Source organism: Clupea harengus, chromosome 5 (genome assembly GCF_900700415.2).
Source record: "Clupea harengus chromosome 5, Ch_v2.0.2, whole genome shotgun sequence".
NCBI classification, from domain to species: domain Eukaryota; kingdom Metazoa; phylum Chordata; class Actinopteri; order Clupeiformes; family Clupeidae; genus Clupea; species Clupea harengus.
Genome location: NC_045156.1, coordinates 2077107 through 2101136, shown reverse-complemented (window position 1 = coordinate 2101136; position 24030 = coordinate 2077107). Strand labels below are relative to the sequence as shown.

At 47.6% G+C, this 24030-nt stretch overlaps 1 protein-coding gene across 3 annotated transcripts in view; it reads right to left on the bottom strand.

The window, feature by feature from the left end:
* Window positions 1-24030, bottom strand: part of itga7 (integrin, alpha 7) — a 34032-nt gene that overhangs the window by 2262 nt on the left and 7740 nt on the right. The window contains exons 2-25 of one of the 3 annotated variants that reach the window (XM_031567264.2): window positions 15110-15237; window positions 14912-14991; window positions 14458-14713; window positions 13255-13386; window positions 9417-9624; window positions 8893-9086; window positions 8330-8418; window positions 7980-8107; window positions 7576-7671; window positions 7206-7267; window positions 6947-7116; window positions 6512-6661; window positions 6255-6370; window positions 5766-5955; window positions 5090-5164; window positions 4910-4989; window positions 4500-4577; window positions 4071-4173; window positions 3739-3945; window positions 3445-3570; window positions 3040-3153; window positions 2489-2587; window positions 1735-1860; window positions 1111-1259 (exon numbers count right to left, since the gene is read on the bottom strand). In XM_031567264.2, the coding sequence (XP_031423124.1) occupies window positions 1146-1259; window positions 1735-1860; window positions 2489-2587; window positions 3040-3153; window positions 3445-3570; window positions 3739-3945; window positions 4071-4173; window positions 4500-4577; window positions 4910-4989; window positions 5090-5164; window positions 5766-5955; window positions 6255-6370; window positions 6512-6661; window positions 6947-7116; window positions 7206-7267; window positions 7576-7671; window positions 7980-8107; window positions 8330-8418; window positions 8893-9086; window positions 9417-9624; window positions 13255-13386; window positions 14458-14713; window positions 14912-14991; window positions 15110-15237 (3121 nt within the window). In that variant the 3' untranslated portion in view covers window positions 1111-1145. Of the gene's footprint in view, window positions 1-1110; window positions 1260-1734; window positions 1861-2488; window positions 2588-3039; window positions 3154-3444; window positions 3571-3738; window positions 3946-4070; window positions 4174-4499; window positions 4578-4909; window positions 4990-5089; window positions 5165-5765; window positions 5956-6254; window positions 6371-6511; window positions 6662-6946; window positions 7117-7205; window positions 7268-7575; window positions 7672-7979; window positions 8108-8329; window positions 8419-8892; window positions 9087-9416; window positions 9625-12542; window positions 12648-13254; window positions 13387-14457; window positions 14714-14911; window positions 14992-15109; window positions 15238-24030 lie in introns of all 3 variants that reach the window. The other 2 variants (XM_031567262.2, XM_031567263.2) reach the window with 2 other exon arrangements.

The window sequence follows — 24030 nt, the reverse complement described above, 5'->3', positions numbered from 1 at the left end:
TCTGCACACTCAGACTGATAATCAAGGCTGAGGCGAGAGAGAGAGAGAGAGAGAGAGAGAGAGAAAGAGTGTTATAGGGAGTCATGAACAGAACACTGGCATACTCCTCTCCATGTTCTGATCTTTTCATGGCCATGACATGCAATTCTTTTGAAATGCTAAATTTCAGAATTGAAATTCAGCTGAGAGTGTCTTCAGTTTCTCCCCAGCTGAATAAATTAAATTAAATATTTCACTTTACCATACTATATTAGCTAATGGTCTAATTAGCTGTGTGTTGTGAGATATGATACTTTAATACCAGTTGAAGACTGAAAATAATCAGAAGAAAGAAGTATATGTTCTGCCCATGACGCTGTAGCCTGGATAAAATATATATTTTTTACATGAATTTGTTTTCCACACAAAGTCAGCCTCCTCCAGATTGACTTATTTTTCTTCTTTTCACAGAGTTATTTTCACAACCCGTGCAAAAAGTCCACACAGATGTTAGACCGAGCTGCCACACTTGCACTGCTTAAGGAATCCATTTATTTGGGTTATGTGTGGAGATACCAACTTGCCCTAAAAAAGCCAAGTTTGAAGTCCCTGCACTACATTTTATTTTAAGGCACATAATTCCTTTAGGAGTATTATGCACACACACACACACACACACACACATACACACAACACACACACACACACACACACACACACACACAAACACACACAAACACGCACACACACTCACACACACACACTCACACACACACACACACACACACAAGGTTTCCCAAAACAGTTCATCCTGGCCTTTGGGCTTCATGAATTATCTCTGTCTGTCAGAAAACCAGAATCAGTTAATTCTACTCCAGTTCCCTTTCCATAGAGTATTCATTACCACTGACGTCTATCTGTATGTGTATCTGCAGAAGAACTCATCTCAGAGTGACCATGATGCTTCAGTGCAGGGATGAACTTTTTTTTAACACAGCAACCCGCCCCAACCCGCCCAACCCGCCCCGACCCGACAGACAGCGCTACGCCACGAGACACAACAAGTCACACCACCACGCCACAGCAGGGAGGGGAGGACGCTTCCCCATCATGCCCCTGGGGCTGCTTTACCGCGTGGGTGAGGGGGAGGGGAGAGCAGGAGGGGACTATTCGAGCTCGGTGGCCTGGTTCTCGGCCTCGGACGGCTGGAGCTGCAGACGGGCCCGGTAATACTCCTTCTCATACTGGGGCCGGCGCTCTGACCGCTGGAAGAATCCGCACTGTCCAGCGCACGGGGCAAGAGAGAGTGAGAAGGGCGGTTACATGACAGAGAGAGGATTACATGAGAGAGAAGGGCAGAGGGTGGAGGAAAGAAAGATAGATAGATAGAAAGAACTAAGCATAAACTGGTAAAACAGTTAAAAACAAGAGGGATGATATCCATGAATGTTAGAAAGAGAGCAAAATGAGAGGGATGATAAAAGACAACATGAATAGGGAGGAAATTGGAGGAAAATGAGCACCACACCAAAGAGATCACAGATGGCCACACGCTCACCACTATGACCCCACTCACCTTCCATGCTACTTGTCTGCTTTGTAAACAGTATTTGCCTTCCAGTGAGCTTGAATAGCTTGAATATTGAATAGCTTGAAACCGACACATTTTCCCCATTCCTGCTGATTCTGCAGTTGCAGACAGTATCTCATGGAAAGGCAGCTCATATTTTGCTGACACTTCATTGCACTGCTTACCTTCCACAATATGTAAACCAGCAGTGCCAAGATTAAGATGCCGGCCAGGATGGCGATGAGGATGATCCACCAGGGGATCATGTACTGATCTGAAAGGATGTGCTCTTGGTAGATCATCACTGGGATCTGCGGGGAGATGTCACAACGCAGCAGGGTCACCTGAAGCTCATCTGCTACATGCACCAAGACACACAGCTTTCAAGTGATTTCTCTTTTTTCTTGAATGTGGACATGTGTAATTCTTTTTCCTTGACTATTTCCTGATGATTCTTTGAATCGTTTGTGCGATTTTGTAGTATTAGTCGATATACATACTGTGTGTGTTAGTGCGTGTGTATACATGCTGTGTGTGTTAGTGTGTGTGTACACATGCTGTGTGTGTTAGTGCGTGTGTACACATACTGTGTGTGTTAGTGCGTGTGTACACATACTGTGTGTGTTAGTGCGTGTGTACACATACTGTGTGTGTTAGTGCGTGTGTACACATACTGTGTGTGTTAGTGCGTGTGTACACATACTGTGTGTGTTAGTGCGTGTGTACACATACTGTGTGTGTTAGTGCGTGTGTATACATGCTTTGTGTGTTAGTGCGTGTGTACACATACTGTGTGTGTTAGTGCGTGTGTACACATACTGTGTGTGTTAGTGCGTGTGTATAAATGCTGTGTGTGTTAGTGCGTGTGTACACATACTGTGTGTGTTAGTGCGTGTGTACACATACTGTGTGTGTTAGTGCGTGTGTGTTGCTCAGTACCTGCGCTGCCACGTCTCTGAGCACCAGATGTTTGATGGTGGACTTCACTGTGATGTTGGCTCTGATCAGCAGCTCCAGAGCACTGACTGAGGGGAACTCCTGACATGGGCAGAGAGAGAGAGAGAGAGAGAGAGAGAGAGAGAGAGAGAGTGTGTGTGTGTGTGTGAGTGTGAGTGAGAGAGAGTGAATGAGTGAGCGAGTGAGTGAGGGAGTTAGAGAATGAGTGAATGTGTGTGTTTGTGTGTGTGTAAAACAGAGAAAGAGAGAAGCATGGTAAAAGAGAAAGATAAGACAGGCCATCAGGGCAAGTATGAAGAGCTACTGTATGATTTCAACACACAGTAGCCCCCCACTCTCCCACCCCACCACCATATACTACATCCCACATCTGACTCTATGAAAGCAGTAAGTGTACCCCACATCTGACTCTATGAAAGCAGTAAGTGTACCCCACATCTGACTCTATGAAAGCAGTAAGTGTACCCCACATCTGACTCTATGAAAGCAGTAAGTGTACCCCACATCTGACTCTATGAAAGCAGTAAGTGTACCTCGATGAAGGTGCTGTTCCACAGGCGGGCTTTGATCTTCAGCGAGGCGGTGCCAGCAACACTGTGCAGGGGACAGCGGAACAACATACAGCGTGCCGAGCCCAGCATGCAGTCCTGGAGAGAGAGGGGAGAGCTCACTTACATGTACAGTTACACAGCACCATCTCCTGTTATATTACAACAATACAGACATACAGATCACCTCAGGCTCACACAAATACATACGCACACACACCACACATACACATATGCACAAATACATACAGCCACAGTTCAGCTGCCATTAGACAGTATAAACTGCAATCAATAGTGGTTTGCGGCCAGAAGCATTTACAGAGAGGCATACAGAACAATTGTTCCCAGTCTCTGTTTCTCACACTCTCTCTCTCTCTCTCTCTCTCTCACCAGTTTGAGGGACTTGCGTCTCTCAGAGGCGGCCACAGCAGGTGTAGTTCTCTCCATGCTGCCCTTGATCACGGCCTCTCCCTCCTCCAGCTCCTCCGGGTAGGAGCGAACTCCCCGCCTGTGGGCCTGTGCATCAGGGAGAGGAGAACAACATTCAGACAACCTCAAAAACACTCATCCTTATTACACTTTACCCCTTTCTAATGCACTGGAGAGTGAGGACATCTGATATGTATAAAGCTCTTTCTCCTAAAGTGGCCTTGGGCCTGGTTCAACGTTGGGAGCGCAGGGCACCTTGAGGTTGGCGGGCCGCGGGAGGTTCGCCGAGCCGATCTTGAGGGGGTTGAGGGCTGAGGAAGGGATGCAGTGTCTGAGAGAGGAGTCCTCCGATTCGACCCCGGTGGGGTAGAGCAGCCACTTCCCATTGGCCAGCTCATGAGGCCACATGATGTTCAGAAAGGCGGAGCCAAGAGTGGGAAGTGTTGGTCCGGTGCTCGTCACCTGTTACAGAAATAAATAAATACACTGAAATCAGAAATTTGAAGTACATTGCACATTGTAGTTTTTAACTTTGTTTTATGTCACTTTAGTATTATTATTACACCCTAGCCATCTCCATCACGTACCAGGAACTCAATTTCCACAGGAATTCCTACTTCATCCAGGGTGCTCATGGCACTCTCTCCCCTCACTGTCCCACTGAAGAACAGCTGATGGGGACGGGCCTGGCTGTGGGACGCAGAGACACACAGGGTCAAAGAGACACAGCACTTTGGCATCTCTCCAGTCTAGATCTTTCTCAGTGGAGTGCAACGCTACACTACTCCAGGATCTCTGTAGCAGATCCACGGCAGGATTATTGTTGTGAAGCTCGTATGATTCTGTCTGGGTGTGTGAGGTAAGTCATTTCAACGTTTATTGTTTTAATATGCAGAAACTAAATGTTTTTAAATCTCTAAATCTTGCTTCAGTTGTTGACTGTACACTGGGTCTGGTTTGGGTCGGGTGCTGGAGGAACTGTGGCCACAGGAAAGGAGAAGTAGGTGAGAACTTACCCACTGACAGACAGGGGGAGCTCTATCACCACTTTGGCTTTGGCTGTGATGGGGGCAAGGTCAGGCTGCTCACTAATGCTGTGGATGGAAGGAATCACACACACACACACACACACACACACACACACACACACCACACACACACACACACACACACACACAAACACACACACACACACACACACACACACACTCACACACACACCACACACACACACACACACACACACACACACACACACACACACACACACACACACACACACAAACACACACACACACACACACACACACACACACACACACACACACACACACACACACACACACACAAAGAAGACAAAGAAGAAATGTTTAGTACCACACGATTTGAGAACACAAATGAATGAGTAAGGCTAAAATAAACGTACGTTGACATGATGAGATCCACTGATAGCTCTGTGGTTTCGATGGTGATAGCAGATGTGCTCAGAGCGATGAAGAATTTCACCTGTTGAAAAAAACAGACCGAAATGATCAGATGCATGCTTCGCGATGACACCAGATATTCTCCACAGCTCAGAGAGATGAGATGGGCTGGGATGCATTACCACTGTGTCCCTCTTGAATGGGTTGCCCAGCTCACAGTCAACCAGGGAGCCATTCTGGTTGGCTTCACACACCATCTGTTAACACAGAAAAAGTAGCCATCAGGCCACTGCTGTCAGTCTAGCCAAGCGCATGGTGGGTTCTTCCTTCCAAATGAACATGTACAAAATCAACAATCTAACAGTCACTAAGTCTGTGTGTAATGTGTGCATGTGCAATATGTGAGTGTGGGCTGTGTTCTAGTTTATGTAGTGTGGGGGAAAAAATCGTGTTTCTTCATGTTGCTGTTTATGTAGAGGCATGTTAGTATGTAAACATTAAACCGTTTTCTTCATAAGAAAGAGAAACAAGACAAGTACATCATGCTATGAGTTATCCCACATAGGGCCGCAAAATGCATTTACAATTTCAAGTTGAATTTGAATGATAGCTTTGATGTGTTCAATGTGTTTAATGTCGTTTCAGTATGTTCTTGTGATAGTCAACATGTAACAACAATGCCCCCTTTTGGCCATCTGAGGTCCTTCATAAGCTCTTAATGTGTGTGGCATATTGTGTCAATCGATATGAAATTCTTTTCTAATGGATTTTTAACACCAAGAAGAAAATCCTAAATGACTGTGTTTTCCCTCAGTTCATTCCAGTGCACACTTGTGGTGCCATTCCCACTGTCTGTACCTGCTGGCTCTGGCCCCTGATGTGTGAGTAGGAGAGGGTTTCTGGGAGAACGAACTGCAGTTTGGCGGCGTGGGCGTCGTCTCCATCGTTCTGTGGATCCAGCGGGTCAGAGGGGAAGTTGCTCACCTCGACCTCCAGCACCACGGTCTTCTGATCGGACAGGGACAACAACGGAAGCCCATCCTCATCCCTAGAGAGGAGACAGATAGGGTGAAGTGTCAGCGTGAGGTGGGATCCGTGGAACCATGGGGAATGTAGCGATGGTGTGTTAAAGCAGACGTAAGTTTTAAGGGAATTTAACAGCTAGGGAATACTATGGAGAGTGTGTCTTAAAAGGGCAAATCCGAGAAGGGGGATTCTTAAGAGACCACAAAGGCCTTAGCAGATACTTAAGACAGTCAAACATTTCAGAGACTCAGTCCTACGATGAAAGACATATTTGAACCTAAATACACATCTACTCAAACAAACAAACACACAGCCACTTACAAGGGTAGAGGGTTGAAGGAGTCTGTTAGTTGGGCTCTTGTGCCGAACGTGCAGGAGAGCTGAAGGTTGCTGTGACAGACTTTATCAAGCCCACAGCCCTCCCTCAGGAAGTTCACCTATGATTGACAGACAGACCCAGAGAAATATTGAAAGAGAGGCCTGAGGTGAGCTACAAAATGCAATAGGCAGTAATCCTCTATAAAAGGTCAGGATCCATTTGAGTACATTTGCAAGATTTGAGAGCAAGAAATGCAGACCTCGGACATCAGGGTGTTGGAGACGCTGGCACTCAGCACGGGGGTCAGCATGCCCAGGTGCGCTGGGCCGACGTGCTGGTGATGGTGTGTGTGTTTGATGGTGTGTGTGATGGCCAGAGAGATCGGACGTAGCTTGTCATACAGGCTCTCCTGAGAAGGAGAAGTGAGGCCTACATGAGCGAGTGCAAAGTACACTGTGCCTGCTAACCCACACTGGGAAAACAACTGCAACCTTGGGACTCAGAAGTGGAAGAGTGGTCAGCAACAAGAATGTCTCTTCAGATGCGAGGAGTACGTTTAACACTGGCCTACTTTAAATAGACAACAGGAGGGATCATTCAAATGGATGTCAGTGTGGAACAGTTCCACATTGTATCGGTAGTGTATTATATAGTTATATATAGTTAGTTATATATATTATATATATATTCTTACCTTGAGCTGGAAGGTGGCGGTCTGGCAGGATGGATGCATCTGCCCGTGCAGTTTGACCTCCTGCGCGTGGACATACTCAGGCTCAGACGGACTACGGCCCAGGAAGTTCACCCGATGGGGAAGCCCCAGTTTCCTGCGTTCCGTGTCAGCTTCAAACAGCAGGGTCAGCGCTGCAACAGAGACCAGAGCGGTTAGTGGAAGTCTGTGCCATTGAAATAGAGACTGTAAATCGAGGGGATGTTTGCCGAGTTCAACTCACTGATTCGTGGTGAGTAGGACTTGGGGTGTGTCGTGTACACAAAGCAGACTTTCACCTCCACACTGATAAAAAACAAGGCAAGCAGTTGCAGTCATTATATACCAACCACACAATGTGTTGTTTGTGCCAGAGCACTTTTCTATAGAGGCTCCTATATTGGAAGCAATGCATCAGGATCATTGTGTTTTGGGTGCAGCATTTTCAAATGGTTTGGAAGCACATCTGGTGAGAATCCCTGTGGGGCCGAAGACTCTCATTCTGTGCCTTTAAATCTCTTTCTTTATTAGCTATATTCCTGTCTGTGATGTCAGTATTGACCAATGGCTTCAGTGACATAAACAACAATCGTTAGAGTCAATTCCATACTCACCAGACTCCATCTCTTCCCTTGCAGTTCTGCTGCTCCAGGTCAATATGTTGGGGCTCTATGTTTACATCCCTGCGTATGTGGATCACCGGACTAGATCTGGGGGGTCAGAAATCCAGGGCATGTTAAACGTTATGGAAATGGTCATAGATTATGCATAAGATTGGTCAGGTTGAAATACCAATGCCAATTTGATCTAGCTGAACCACCAGCAGTCAAAAGGTCAATGAATGTGCAATGAAGGATCAATTCTCGTGCGCAGGTTAATTTTTTTTTTATCTTTAGACATGGAAAATCTACTGTGATCTTTGGGAAAAAATTATTCAATAATATCAATACGGGCATTTATTAATTTGGGATTTGGGATTAGTTCTGGCTTCATTACTCCTCAGACCGTCGTCTCTTACCTGTAGAGGACCACCTGGTCGCCGAGTGAGCCCACTGCCAGGTCGGGGTACTGGTTCCCATCTATGTCCAGGCCCCCTGAGATGGAATAGCCAAAACGTTTCACGCCAGCATTCTCCCCATCCAGCACCTTTAGCGGGGGAGAAGCTTGGGTTAGCATGGCGGGACGGTGAAGAGTGACAGCTGGAGAGTGCTTCAGCTTCTGCTGGCCTCAGAGGAGGCACAGTTGTCATTTAACTACAGCTTTGGTGACAGTTGGTCTTGTCGTAGACGTCACTTCTATGCCTCTTTGGTAAGTTAAGACGTATAGCCTTGCTGTGGGCCCGGGTCACTTTTCCAGAATGTTCCTCACCTGAGAAGGTTTGGTGTGCAGCCCTGAGGAGGAGCCCCTGTAGATGAACACCTTCCCATCCCCATCGAATGGAGCACCCACAGCGATATCTGACAGAAAAACACACACACACACACACACACACACAATATGTCTGTTAGACTCTTCCAGAACAACAGGAAACGATTTTCACACTGTACAAGGTTGGCCAGACTTTGATGTTGTAAATGCTAATAAATTATTCACCAATTCTGACTCTCCATCGATCATTTGTTTAAAAAAAGCCTGACTACACAGGCAGATTTACCGGCCCCGATCCAGATCGATTTCAGCACCATGTTATTTAGGAAGTACACAGAGTGACACTGACACTCAGTTTCAATCGTTTCCCGCTTCCTGAAGGGAGGACCCAACTGTCTTTGCTTGACAGAATTTACTGCAGAGCGTGGGAGCGACCAATGGAATTTCCCCTTCAGAGGGATGGCTAATTTAGTTTACCAATAAAGGGGGCTTCAAACGAATGGCTCCATTAACTAATTAACAGATAAAAGCAAGAGCATGTAATTTACAGCTAACATCCTCACCTCCGTAGCCATCCTGGTCCAGGTCTCCCACGCTGTTGACGGTTATGCCAAACATGGAGTCGTAGGTGCCGTTGAGCCGAATGGGCCGGCCCCTGTCCCAGTTGGCGGCCGGGTTCAGGTAGACGTACACGGCGCCGCCGATCTCTGCCTTACGGTCGAAGAAGTTGGGGGCCCCCACAATGAGATCTGTCCATCTAGGGGGTGACGGAGGGGTTGGGGGAAGGATAGCAAGAGACAAAACAAGAGAGAGAAGGTGGGGTTGTTTATGCATAAGCTAATAGACCAGATAGAGAGATGAAATGGCACAGGCAAATTGGGACAAGGCCAGCAGAGGGCACAAAGGAAGCCCAGCATCATGAATACATCTATTTGACAACAGTGTGCATGTTCATTTGTGTGTGTGTGTGAGTGTTCATATGTGTGTGTGTGTGTGTGTGTGTGTGTGTGCTCTCATCATCACTGAACTCAGCCCTCGACCACATTTGTCAGTCCTCTTAATCAAGTCCTAATTGCGGGCCCCTCACCCGTCGCTGTTGAGATCAGCGGTGGCCACGGAGTAGCCGAAGGAGGAAGCCAGCTCCTCGCCCCACAGGATGTGCTGCGGCACCAGCCGGTACACGTTATCCTTGCGCAGCAGCACCACCGCACCCGTGTGATTGGCCCGCGGCGCCCCCGCCACAAAGGTTAGCTCCGCCTTGCCCATCAGCCCAACGGCCGAGTCCACAGAGAAGCCTGCGCCGCAGCCGAGAGGGGGTGGGTGGGGTGGGGGAGAGAGAGGTTAGTATCGACCAGGGTCTTCATCTCATCCACATTCTAATGAAATGTGTGTCTGAGTGAGTATCGATTTTGTGTCAAAGAAGTGATCAGTGTGATTTCCTGCAGTAGAGGTGAGGGGAGGGCGGTGGGAGATGGAAGTAGGAGAGATTTCTCTTTATTAAAGGGGAATGCGAAGAAAGTGTGGTGGAGCTGCGCATGAGAGAGTGAGAGTGGGTGTCTGTGTGAGTGAGACGGAATGTGTGTGTGTGTGTGTGTGTGTGTGTGAGAGAGAGGTAGACAGAGAGAGATAGGACAGATAATCAGGCAGTGACACCTCTTAGTCCTCTGTAGTCTGAGTCTTAAACAGGGTCATGTGAAAGCCAGTGGCTCAGACTGCCAGGCAAATGTATGAGAAACAAAATGGCCATTGATCTGTGAGCATTTTAAGAGGATCATTCCTTGAGTGGTGTCACACAGTGATAGCATTAGAATGTGTGTGTGTGTGTGTGTGTATGTGGGGGTATGGGTGTTTGTGTGTGTGTGTGTGCGCATGTGTGCATAAGTGTGTGTGTGTGTGTGTGTGTGTGTGTGTGTGTGTGTGTGTGTGTGTGTGTGTGTGTGTATGGGCAAAGGGTGAATAACTAAAAAGAGATTTGTGTAAAATTTGTGAATTGGGGTTACTTCATTCTACAAAACAGACATTGTTAGTGTAACATTTGACATGATGACAACAGAAGTGACAACAATAACACCAAAAAATCAACACAAATAAAGAAACAATCCCAAACAAACCCAGCCCAAACTAAGTCCAGCATGCAGTGTGTGAGGGAGGGGTGTGCGTTACTGGAGGTGTTAGGTCAGGACTCACATGCAGAAGCTTAAGACAAACACACGCCCAGACAGACTCACACAGACACACACATAGACACTGGGTCATTCCAGGGTGGCAGGTGTGGAATGCTGCACTCTCAGGTGTGACCTCCGCAAGAAGGGAAAAGAGTAAAAAAGACTCCAGGGCGAGGCTGTGAGCGCGTGGGAAAAGAGTGAGCGGAGGTCCATTTGCACGGTGGCTCCATCCAACTTATTCACCGTTTACTTCCACAGAGCCCTGAACCCACTAGCCAAGGGCACGGCTCCACAGTGGGAGGAGATGAATAGAAATCATCGGTGGGATGGAGCCCATCAGCAAATGTGTGCAAAGGGGGCTCTCAGTCTCTCAGTCTCTATCTCAGTGTGATAAACAGCAGAACAACACTCAGATTGCTTGTTAAAAATCTGATGTGTGCATCAGATAAAGATAGCGGATTGGCATTTTAAACTGCAATGGGAAGGTCATCTTATGGCTTTAAGGTGGAGGGGGTGAGTGCCAATCGTGGGCAGCTCTGTGTAGGTGTTTGTGATAATAAAGCCACGAGGGGGGGGGGGTTCTGGGGAGACCTCAGGAGTAGTGTAGGGCTGACTGGACTGCATTGTGCTGTGGCTTGGCAGACAGACAGGGGCAGGGAGCTGCTCTGAGGCGTGTCTGACACTAATCAGGCTAAATGGAGTCGATTTGAGGAGGAGGTGGACCGTGCCCATTCACTGCTGTGAGAGGACTCACTCACACTGCCGCAGACAGAGCAAACCCGCCTCTACGCACTATACTAGTCAAATGTTATGGACTTAAACGTCCCCCAAAATCTGTGTTTTTGTTTATTGGTGGACATCTGTGGAGAATTATTTAAGTGTTTAAGTTGTTGCACGTGCATACTGTCTGTTGCGTCTGGGTATTGTCCTACAGGAGTGAATGTGTGTATAAATCACCTAGAGTAGACAAATGAAAGAGGGAGAAAACACTTTTCTGCATCATTTTTACAATTCAATATTCATGCAAGTGAAAGACACTGGCACTGTAGAAGACAGTCAGATGCGTATGTGTATCTGGAATGGCATTAGATTAGTTTGAATGTGTCATGCAAGTTATTGTTAACATTTGAATTGGGAGGGAGTGTAGGACTAGGAGAGGATTATCATGGAATAGAAGGGTGAAAGAAGAGGTCAAGTTTTGTGAGAATGTACTGGAGAAAAACTGATTTGACTATTTCTTCTTATGGACCAATACACTGGTGTCAAGGTGTTATCCATTAGATCTGTGTTAGGTGATACACTTCTACCCAAGGTATCAAAGTAGTTTTAATACAAGGCGTCTACAAAGCATGATAAGAAAGACTACACAGCGTTTTAATTACTACCTTTGAAGAACCTAGTGACGCAAATGTTGCTAAGATTAAAAAAATTAAAAATAAAATAAAACAAAATAAAACAAAACAAAACTTTTAAAAAAAACCTCCACCAAGGAACCTGGACAGCATCACACGAAATCAACACACATGCAGACAGCTGACTAACAAGAAAAGACCAAACACTCAGGCGACGGAAAGCACACTAAAATCCCACACACCAAACACCAAAGCTTCACTACTTAAACCTGCTACGACTCCTGACTCTCTCCATAACACTGACTTACACAGCACAACCACATAAACAAGCTTTGTGCAGCACCCTTTGTGATCTACAGGCAAAAAAATATATCAGTACTTACTGCAATTACACTGGTATCATACTACTTGATCCTATGATACTGTTTGACTATTTGAAGTATGGTTTTTCACTGCTCTCTACTTAAACAGAAGGATGACTGCATATTAGCTTGTTTCTTGTAGAAATACCGATCAGTGACTTACTATGTGGAGAAAGTCAGGAGACCTCAGATTCCTCTCTTAGTCTAAAATCCCACACGAATGCTACAGTTGCAACCGGGAAGAGTTTTCGGGTTCGACGGAAGGGTAAGTCTACCACTACAAAACGATTCCCATTAAAACAGGGCCTTTTTTTATCGGAGAGTGCCTACAAACCTAGGTAGCTATTCTGAGCTACATCCTCAAACACGGGCCGACTGCTGGGTTCCAGCGATTTGTACACCAGTGCATCCTCAATGGGACTGGCCAAGAACATGAGCCCTGGGGCCCCACAGGAAGAGAGATAGATAGACAGGGACAGAGAGAGAGAAAGAGAGAGAGAGAGAGAGCGAGAAAGAGAAATCCAGGGTGCAGGGGAAGGGGATGAAGGTGAGGGGTGACAAAGGGGTGATAGAGTGACAGAAGAACAAAAAAGAGAAAGAAAGAAAAAGGTGCAGGTGAGAAGTACTGTGCTTTCATAGTGACATCAGGTCTGGCCGACACAGCCAGAACCTTCCAGAAGGACAACGAGAGAGAGCCAGACTGAACCGAAGCGCTGCGCCCACAGGGGTGTAGATGCCAAGCCCACTCCCTGCTGGGACTCTGACCAGGCCTCAAAAAAACCGAAAGGGGCGTTGTTCATGGCTCTGTTGACCAAATATGAGTTCACATGGGAAAATATGTGGAGCTAACAGCCAAATCATCGAGCCTGCAGAGTCAGCCAGCAGATGCGTGGCAGTGCCTGGTCTGTGGCCTGACGCAGGAGATGCCGTGTCAAGACAAGACGCATCCCAGCCTTTTCAGGTTCAGTCTGGGGCCCTCTGTGGCCCTTCTCCATGCCCTCCCACTGGGCTGGGGGGCCGCAGGGGGAGGGCACGCTGGGCCGTACCCAGGTAGCTGTGGTAAGGCACGGGGATGAGCGCCGCGTTCAGCTGCTTCTCGCCAGCCACCTCGTACGGGCCGTCGTCGTAGTAACCCAGCTCCAGCACCGTCTGGTTGATAAGCTGGACGCGCATCTCTCCTGGGGATGTGAGGGGGGGTCAGGACACAGACGTGACACAGACAACAGATCACAACGGGACATACACTTGCACACACCAACGCACAAGCACACACAGGTGTGCACGCACATTGGCATACAGAAAATGTGCAAATACACAGACACATGTACGTATATGCATGTGCACAAACACACACACACACACACAGACACACACACATACACTCATTTACTGAAGTGGAAACAAACACAAACACACACACACACACACACACACACACACACACACACACACACACACACACACGTACACACCCAAGGTAACAATAAAAAAATATACAAAAACGCACATACATAATAACAGCACAATCTATTTGGAGACTCACAAGCACTTCACACCATCAGAAGCCTTCTCAGAGAGACACAGCACACACGCACACACACTCTCTCTCTCACACACACACACACACACACACACACACACACATACAGACACACACACAAAGGTTTTGCCAAATGCCAAATGGAAACGCTTGAAAGCAAAGGAAATAATTTGTCTCTTCCTGTTCAACACTTTAGAGTTGAGTTCAAAGTCAAAGGAAATATCTCATTTACCTCAGTAATAAAGAGAGCCGGCATTTAGAGTTTTCATCACGATAATTAATGAACTGACATCTCCATCATCAGTCATAAAAAGATTTCCGGCTAGTTGCTACATACTTTCAATCAACACACACTCATTAATCTTAATAGTTGCCATACCTATTCAGTAAAGGAGTACCTGAACTAATTAAACATCAAACAGCAAACATGTTATATAATGAACCACTCTTTCAGTTAGGCATCAAAAATGGCATTGTCATGAATTGTGTCTGTGAGCTTTACATAGACTAGAGAATGTGTGTATTCATGTGTGTGTGTGAGTGTGTGTGTGTGTGTGTGCTTTGGCTATGCAGAGATACATTTTATTCAAATCTGTATGCAACAATGTGAATTGTTAATATATAGCATATTCCATATACCTTCTGGTCTGATCTGGTCCATGCCTAGTGCTTTTCCAAATTGAGTTCCAACTCAGTTCTCTCCTTTTACCTTTCCAGTTGTAGGTCCCTGGCGCCCCGAACAGGATGAAGTTGCTGTCGGGGGTGAAGCTGGCGGCCAAGCCCTGCTGGCAGAAGCCGAACTGCTCGTGCCCCTGGGGCCGCCCCTCACAGAACTTCCACTCTCCCCCGTCCAGGTCATCCCGCTCCGTCAGGTCCTCGCTCAGCACGTAGCAGCGGCCAATGGGGTCTCGCGTCTCGGAGGGCTGGTTGACGCGCTGCCTCAGCTCATACAGATGGGCACAGGTCTGTGGGTGGAGGGATAGAGGGAGGAGGGGATGGATGGATGGGTGGATGATAGAGAAGGAATGGAAAAGGGAAGGGAAAAGGGAGGCATTTTAATCACAGAACAGAAGAGGAATATTTGTATTAATTAACCAGCACAGCGAGACTATTAAATGTATGATGTACTACATTTCAAAGTGTTCAGCTAAACACACGCTTACCACAACTTTTCCTCCAATGCCCTGGCTCTTCACGGTCACTCCCAGCCACTGGTTGTCTTTGCTCTCTCGTTCCAGATTCACTGTGGAAACAGAACCAAAGCTAGAGGATTCCCTTGTGTGTAACGAGGTCGCCTCAAACCAATGAATGTGATTCTCACTAGTGAAAATGGTATTTGGCCTGGTGCCTCATTCCCTTACCCTCGCCATCAATGTCCACTCGTTCACAGTCGTACTCCTCCGCTGTGATGGGGCAACGGTAGAGGGCACCTGGGTAAATGTTTGCCATGGTCCCAAGCCCTCGGGCCCTGGGCGCCCCCACTAGGATCCTACAATGACAAAAATCATCATTCCTTACACCACAGGAAATGGCCAGTGTATCAAGCTATGGCTGAATGGCTTTGTAACATTCATTTTAACATACAGGCTTTTTTTTTCTCAGACAAAAGACCGGGCTCACTTGTCCTTTCCATTGTAATACTGGAGAATCAGACAGGGAGCACACTTGTCTAATGGCTAACCTGTTCCACCCCACTGACCCGCGGAATGCATAAACAAGAAAACCAGGACAGCCACTCGAGCCATTTGACTGACAGCTCATCTCAGCGAGGTGCTGCACGGAGACACGTCAGTCATGAATAACAACGACATGCCGATGACTTCACGCTGAGAGACTTTCTCTCCCACTCTTTGTGAACAGGAGCCCGCAGAGGAGGCAGTTATTCATTTCTTTTTTTCCTTTCTTTCTTTCTTTCTTTAAAAAAAAGAGGCTTTTATTCTGAGCACCATGGCTGCTGATATTTTGGGTGGTGGCAGGGTTCTCTGCCTTATTTGGCCGGGCTCTATCCTGGAGGGCTATTTTAAAAACACACCGTTGGGCCACATTCCATCCAACTCTCTCAGCCATGACAGAAGCCACAAGAGTGAGAAAACCAGCATAGAACAGAGGGAGAGAGGGAGAGATAGATAGACAGATAGCGAGAAAAAAAAAAGAAGAAAGATGGCAGACAAAATCAGAGTTACGAGAAAGGCGTGAGAGTACGATAGACTGAGTAATCTTCCTCCCAGCCCTGGTGGGGCTGCTCCTGTCAAGAGGCTGAGCTCTCTGATGGGCTATGGCTGGCACCGCACTTAAATTAGAGCTTTCCCATCCCGCGCTAAAACCCCTGGCTATAAATACGGCTGAGCTGATAGCGTTTAAATAGGCCAGACAAACAGAGGCCTGACAGGGAGCAGGCAGAGCCGGTGGCCCCTGGAAGTCGTCAGGGCCTCACACACACGACGGTTGACGGCAGGTGGGATACACTAGTCTGACTCACGAGTTTTCCATCGTTTTGGCGTGACTCAGTGTGAGGTTTTCACAGGGGCTAGTGGTCACTCAGCAAGGAGCCGCACCAGCGTGACCTGAGCGCAGCTGTCGCACGGCCCCCCCACCCCCACCCCACCCCTTCCCCCCTTTACCACCACCACCACCTCCATTGTATTTGCTCGGACGCGCGCCAGTGGCCATGGAAACGGGGCAGAGGAGTGAAGGGTAGGGGGAAGGGGGGTTATATGGGGCAGGGGGAAGAGGGGTGGGGTGGGGAGGTCAAGACAGCTGTGTGCCCAGTTCTGCCTTCCTCACGCACGCACGCACACACACACACACACACACACCACACACACACACACACACACACACACACACACACACACACACACACACACACACACACACACACACACACACACACCTCTTCCTTTTCCTCATTTATTTTCTTCAGCCCCCCCCCCCCCACTCCACCACCACTCATCTCTCACCTTCTTTTCCCCTCCCCCATCTCTCTCTCTCTCTCTCTCTCTCCTTCCACCTCCCTGTCACTACCTCTCCAGCCTGCCGTCTGACTGTACAGCTGTTGCCTCTCAGAGCGCTGCTGCCCACCTCCATGGCCCCCACGCCTCTCCTCTCATGCAGTCACGCGTGTGTGTGTGTGTGTGTGTGTGTGTGTGTGTGTGTGTGTGTGTGTGTGTGTGTGTGTGTGTGTGTGTGTGTGTGTGTGTGTGTGTGTGTGTGTGTGTGTGTCAGAGCGCTGCTGCCCACCTCCATGGCCCCCACGCCTCTCCTCTCATGCAGTCACGCGTGCCCCACAAGTGCTTCGCCTGGGAGCGAGTAAAAGCCCCTCGGGCCTGTGGCATCTGACACGTGTTATCGCTGGTCATTCATAAGGCTGTTAACGCCGCTAATGCTAACCTTAGAGACTGGACAAAAAGGAAGGCCGGGTTACAATAAACAAGCCCGAGCAGAGAGCCAAAGAGAGTCACCTTCTTAATGGCCGGCTGAGGAATTCAGGTTTACGTTACAATGAGACACCTCTCTCGTCTTCACTGTGTGTATATATATATATATATATATACACGTGCAAGCAGGTGTTGCACTGTGTGTGAGGTCTGCCATACTGGTAGTTAATGCAGGGTGATGGGAGCATGCTGGCGGAACAGGCTCCAGACCACTATGGGAAACACCACTGCAGCCATAACATTCACTCGACCGTGTAAGCAAATGTGTCCACCGGACTGTACACAAACAAACACATCCACTCACACAGTCTAAGAGATACCACACCAACAGGTCGTCTTAGTCTAAACAGAATTTCGTTTAATTCCACATGTAACGTAAAGGTGACCTTCAAGCCTTTTTTGCTTCCGTGTTGCTTGCTTTATGGAGTGGTACAACGGCCCAGGTACCGAGTGGTCACTCTCCTCCGGAGGCATTCCATCACACACAGATGCTTTATGTATTGTTCAGTTAAAGCAATTTCAGCGAGTGACTCAAGTCCTCTCCACTCCCCTGCTCTCCCCTCTAATCCCCTGATTGGACATGGAGGATCCTTGCTCCTCCGGGAGGCTGCTCCCCGTTTGGCAGCTCTCATATCTGGGTGTTGAGTGGGAAGATGATGGGGCGCGTTGGAATGCCCGCATGGGCCCAACCACCATATCTTCAGCAGTGCCAGAGAGGATGGAGGAGAGAAGAATGTGTGTGTGTGTGCATGAGTGTGTGTGGGCGCGAGTGTATGTGTGTGAGAGTGTGTGTGTGTGTGTGCGTGTGAGAGAGAGAGTGTGTGTGTGTGTGTGTATGAGTGTGTGTGGGCGCGGGTGTATGTGTGTGAGAGTGTCTGTGTGTGTGCGTGTGAGAGAGAGTGTGTGTGTGTGTGCGTGTGAGAGAGAGTGTGTGTGTGTGTGTGTGTATGAGTGTGTGTGGGCGCGGGTGTATGTGTGTGAGAGTGTCTGTGTGTGTGCGTGTGAGAGAGAGTGTGTGTGTGTGTGCGTGTGAGAGAGAGTGTGTGTGTGTATAAGTGTGTGTGGGCGCGGGTGTATGTGTGTGAGAGTGTGTGTGTGTGTAAGAGAGAGTGTGTGTGTGTGTGTGTGTATAAATGTGTGTGTGTGTGAATAGGAGATGGGGTGTTGGCTTCTGTGGATGGGGGATTTACCTCTTCCATTTATTCAGTTATAGTTATTAAAACAGCTCTGTATTGAGTATCTTCAATTGTGTCTTCTTGATAAATCAATTGATTTAGCAGAGTGTGATTGAATATTGCATTTCAAGGCAATCATTTCACAAGACTGCTGGGGGAAATCGATTAAGCAGAATATGGATGCTAATATTGTTACCATTTGAATGGCTGACTTTGGTTTGCCTGCAGTGTTGGGTTGCGGTCATCTGTGCATATTGAGGGAGGGAATAATAACACCACCATCTCTGACTCCAAATGAGGAAAGTGAAGGGAGAAGTGTGTGTGTATGTGGGTGGGTGTGCGTGTGTGTGTGTCTGTATTAATGGTTATATACTAATTGGTAAAAAAATTGGCCTGTATTGAGAACCAAATGTCTAAGTCAACTGATTTAGCACGGGGCAATTAAATAATAATACTAGGTAATAACAAGGTTATCAGAGTATCAAAAGAAATTGATTATGCATGACTTTTAAACCTAGCTATATAATTACTATAAAAATGACTGAGGTCACACACACACACACACACACACACACACACACACACACACACACACACACACACACACACACACACACACACACACAATGAGATACCATCATTGTCAGGCATTCACAGCCTGTGTACATCATCCACTCCTACATACACAAACACATTCTTACTCTCAATGAGGCATCACCATCACCATACATTCATTGCTTGTACACATCACGCATACACACGCATATACACACACCCACACACACACACACACACACCTACACACACACACACACACACACACACACACACACAGGAGCCTTGTGTATCTATCTTTTAGCCTGATTCCCATGAGTGCTAGGGGTGGGTGCTTATTGACCCCAACGCTAACTCTCTTCAGGGCCACAGAATCTCCCATCTCCACCCAACCCCCCTAATCAGCACCGTCACCCTTCCCCCCACCAACCAACAGCCCTCTTCCCCTTCTGGCTTCTGGTCGGCTCCAGCCCATCTCTCCCATGGTTGGAGGGTCCCTGGATCCGGGGGTGCAGCTCGACCCTGAGCTTTTGTATCTCGTGCTACCTTTGTTATGACGACTGACTGGCTGTATGCGGAAGCCTGCCTAATGGAGTTTATCGCCCCGCTCTCACGTGAAGCATGTCCGCCATGGGTGTGATAAAGGTCTCGCCCACAAAGAGAGAAAGAGAGAAAGATAGATAGAGAGAGAGAGAGAGAGAGAGAGAGAGAGAGAGAGCGTTTCCTCAGAGAAAACCGAGGGTCCGGGGCCATTGTCTGAAGCCGTGAGCACACAGCACAATCAAATCAGCCAAATCAGCTTAGTGTCAAAGCCACCATCATGAGATGGAGCTCAAAGCCAATGGGAAAGGAAAACACATTTGGCACAACGGAACCGTGAGAGGAACCCATAAAGCTCTAAGATGCTCCAGATAAGGTTAGAGGGATGGATGGAATGGGGGTGAGAAAGCGGGCTTACTGATATATATTCTTTTTTCCACTGAGGCCATCAAAAAGAGAAGGGCACCAACAACACACCCATCTAGAGGAGAACTGCACCAAAGGCAACCTGGATGAGACATTCTTGAAATAGCTGCTTTCATTTTCTCTCCAAGCTTTATCATCTCAGGCTAATCCTGCTAAATTTTCTCAAATAATGTTTGGAATCCATCCCCATCACATGACTCCGGACATAAAAGCGAAATCATTAATCTGGTTGAGATTCCTTGGTTTGGGCGGGTTGCAGGTGACTCGAAAATTCATTAAAATCATCAAATCAGAGTGGATTTAAAAAAGATGCTCTTAAGACAACTTGAGTGTGTCACTCACTATGACTTATCAAGTGCAAGTCGAGACAATGAAGAAAGAGAGAACAAAATTGGAAAATACTTGTCACCATCACAGGCATAAGACCTAGCATAATCCCTCTCTTTAGGCTGTTTCTACAGGCAATTACATAAGCCCCCAGCTGGTGGAAATCAATTCTCCCCCTGTGGGCACCCCTCTCGACCGGCCGCTCCCCTCGCTCTTCAGCCCATGCTGCCGCTGTCTAAAACCTCATCCTCAAGCGCCTTGCCTCTCTGAAAACCATCTATCCGCCCGGAAATGATTTGTTGCTCTTGAAACCGGCCTCGTGTTTCGCCGGTGGGTCCAGAGGGAAGCCAAAGGTCCTCAGATCTGGCCTTGTTCCCCCTCAGGCAAGACTTAGACAGGACCCAGAACAGAAGGCCAGGGCAAAGCTACAGACCAGCGTGCTCCTCCTGAGGAGGATTTCACCGCAATACAGAGCTACACATCTTCAAAGCCAGCCTGATAGGGCAGTCACTTCAGGAAATTCAAATACTCTAGTGCTTTAAAAAGCAATATACGGGTCGCTATACTGACTTAAAGAAGAGGACTAGCTAGGACGGGTTAGACAAGTCAGCATGGGTTCAGAGACAGTTCTGAACAGACAGGTGACAGAAAACGGGTCTTCTAGGGTCAAGTGATGAGTGATTTTACTGAATGCCCCTTGTTTTCCCAGCTGATTTGCCTCACCACTTTATTGATAAGAAAACAACAGCTGAGATGTCTGCATTGTGACTCAGCCAAACCCACTCTTTATCCCGTATCTCCGCCGGAATGCCCGACTGGACACAACCAGACAGAAAAAGAGGCAAGAGGAGAGAGAGAGAGAGAACAAGAGAGAGAGAGAGAGAGAGAGAGAATGAGAGAGGGGGGGGGGGTTGAGAGGGTAAGAATGAGTGAGAGAAAAGGAATGATGAGAGACAGAAAGGAAGAGGGGAGGAAAGAGAGAGAGTGACATGAACAGCTGCACCATTACTACATATCCAAAGGGAGGCCTCATCAGCCCTGTGCTTCAGCTCAGTGCTGGTTTCCATTTCATCATAATTTCCTCTAAATGTAGTCAGGTGTTTGGATGACAATGGACAAAAAAAAAAAATATTATATTATATTATATTATTTATATAGATTATAATTATGTATTAAATTGTTAAGGATGTTTCAAACAATGACAGTTGGTGTGTGTAATGCATGCTCACTAAATGTGATCAGGTGTGGTTTGGAAAATATTGTGTTTCTCACTAATAGAGAGATTTAATTGATACGTGTGTTGTTTAATACAGTAGTGAATCTGTGAGTCAAACGTGAGAAGGCTCCATTAACACTGGAAATTCAATGAGGTATGGCAGCAGTCACACAGCCTGTATTTGATTTGTTTTTCCTTGAGCCACCTGCTTCCTCTTAAATCAATAGGTAAATGGCCATCCTTGGAACCAGATGGGGGAACTGTCCCAGGTTTGACGAGTGCACACACACATGCTCAGAAACACACACACACACACACACACACACACACACACAAACACACACACACACACACACACACACACAAACACACACACACCAACACTGACTCACTTCAGTTAAATAACTGAAATGAGTCCAAGTGTTTCACACTCTATCGACTGATTTCACTAGTACTGCACAAACACTGTTTCTCACTTCATTTACTGAATGCAAACTTGCTTTTAAAGAAACTGAGGCGCAACAAAACATTAAGCTATAAACTCACACAAACACACAATCTGTTATGCAAATCTGTCTCACATGGCCTTGGGACAGATACTAATTGCTTGATCGGCACCCTGTCCACACACACACACACACACGACACACCCTCTAGATGAATTGGTGACTAAGAATTGCGGGGCCGAAACTGGTATGGTCCTTTCCATTCTGATCACAGCAGTCTCCTCCCCATTAGTTCTGCATGAGTAGTCAGGTTAATCCCTCATATGTGGGTCCCAAGCGCCACTGAAGGCCCCCCTCACCACATTCAGCTGCATATTAACTCTGACGTCTGCCTCCTACCTCACTTAAACGGATTGAAAATGGTCACCATACCATAGCAGTCCGCTGACGAGCCGCTGTAACAACAACAGCAAATGTTGTATGCGCCGCACGCATGCAACAAGCTTTATTCTACAAAGAATGATTTTGATGATTTTTTGTCCGTTTCCTGATGGGTTTTACATTATAAGAATAGCCAAAGAGGTCACACACTGTGGAAGCACTTTGTCCAGAAGACACAAATGCACAACTCAACCTGTAAACATATGAATGCAACATGAGTCTTTCTCCTATAACTCCCTATGAGGTCAGTGCGGAGGGACGTTTAAAAAAGCAAACGTATTTATAGTGCCTAACAGGGCGCAGAGGCATGTTTGTGTGAGAGCATTATGCACGGCTAAAACATCAGCAGTGTGCACACCGTGTCGCAGGAGGCTCGTGCTGAATACTAATGCCAGCTGTGCTTTCTGCTCAATGCTGGAGCGGCGAGCAGCCCACAGAGTGTGAGCAAGGAGGTGCACAAATGGACACACACTGAGACAGATGTGCTCGCTCTCACACACACACACACAGGAAAGCACACACAGAAAAGCACAGACGTGTTCTCTGTACACAAATACACACGCAAATGCATGTGCACACACACACAGGCACACAGACACAAGACAAGCATATGCACAGACACAGGCACACAGGCACACACACACACACACACACACATACAAACCTTACACCTCCCATGCCCCCCTGCATCTTTCCAATATCCTTTCCACACAATGGCCCCTCTCCAATCTCGGCTCATTATCGGTGTGGAGCTCCTGCCACGCCGGCACTGGATGAGATAGAGTCTTTCTCAGAGCAGGAGGCCTTGTCATGATTTATTAATCTGCCCGAAAGCAGGGGGAGGCTGAGGAGGCTGAGGAGCCTGGAGAGTCTGGAGAGTCTGGCTCACTGTATGGGAGCCTGCAGTCAAGCCGGCAGCAGCAGGAGGAGGAGAGGCATCCCAGCCAGCGCTTACCCCAGCCAAACATCACCCTTCATCAAACCACCCTCCCACTGGCACACACACACACACACACACACACACACACACACACACCAGCAACAACACACACACCGGCATCAACACACACACACACACACACACACACACACACACACACACACACACACACACACACACACTCACACACACACACACACACACTTCAACATATCAGCATTCAGAGGGCTTTCCAACCACAACTTACTCTCCTGGTGAGTGTTGTGTTACCTCATTTACACACACCCAGCACAAAAGCAGAAGAGTGATGCTGGGCAACATCACTCACAGCCTTCAGCACCAAAGACCAGAGGGGGAAAGACTGGCTGTTTTTGGCCCCAAACTGCACATTCTGTGCCACTCCCAACCTGCTCTTCCACAGTTATAGCTAAGGAAACTTGTTGGTGTAAACTCTGCCTTGTCCTGGTGCCAGACTGAAACATGGACACATGAGATGCAGTTTTGCCTGAATCAGGGCGCTATCTATCATATCTTAAACAAGTGCTTTCAAAGATTGTTTCCACACCATTTCCTTGAACAGAGGACAGCTCTGGGGAGTTGTAGGCGAGACGTATGGATGAGGAGCCAATCAGGGGAGGCTGGCACATACGGCACGTCCATTGCGGCAGGATGCATTTCCTCCTGACTCTGCAGATTAGCCTGGCTGTTCCTCCCCTGCTCTGCAGTGTAATATTTATGAAAGCTCCCACTCTCTCCCGCTGTCTCCCACCCCACCCCAC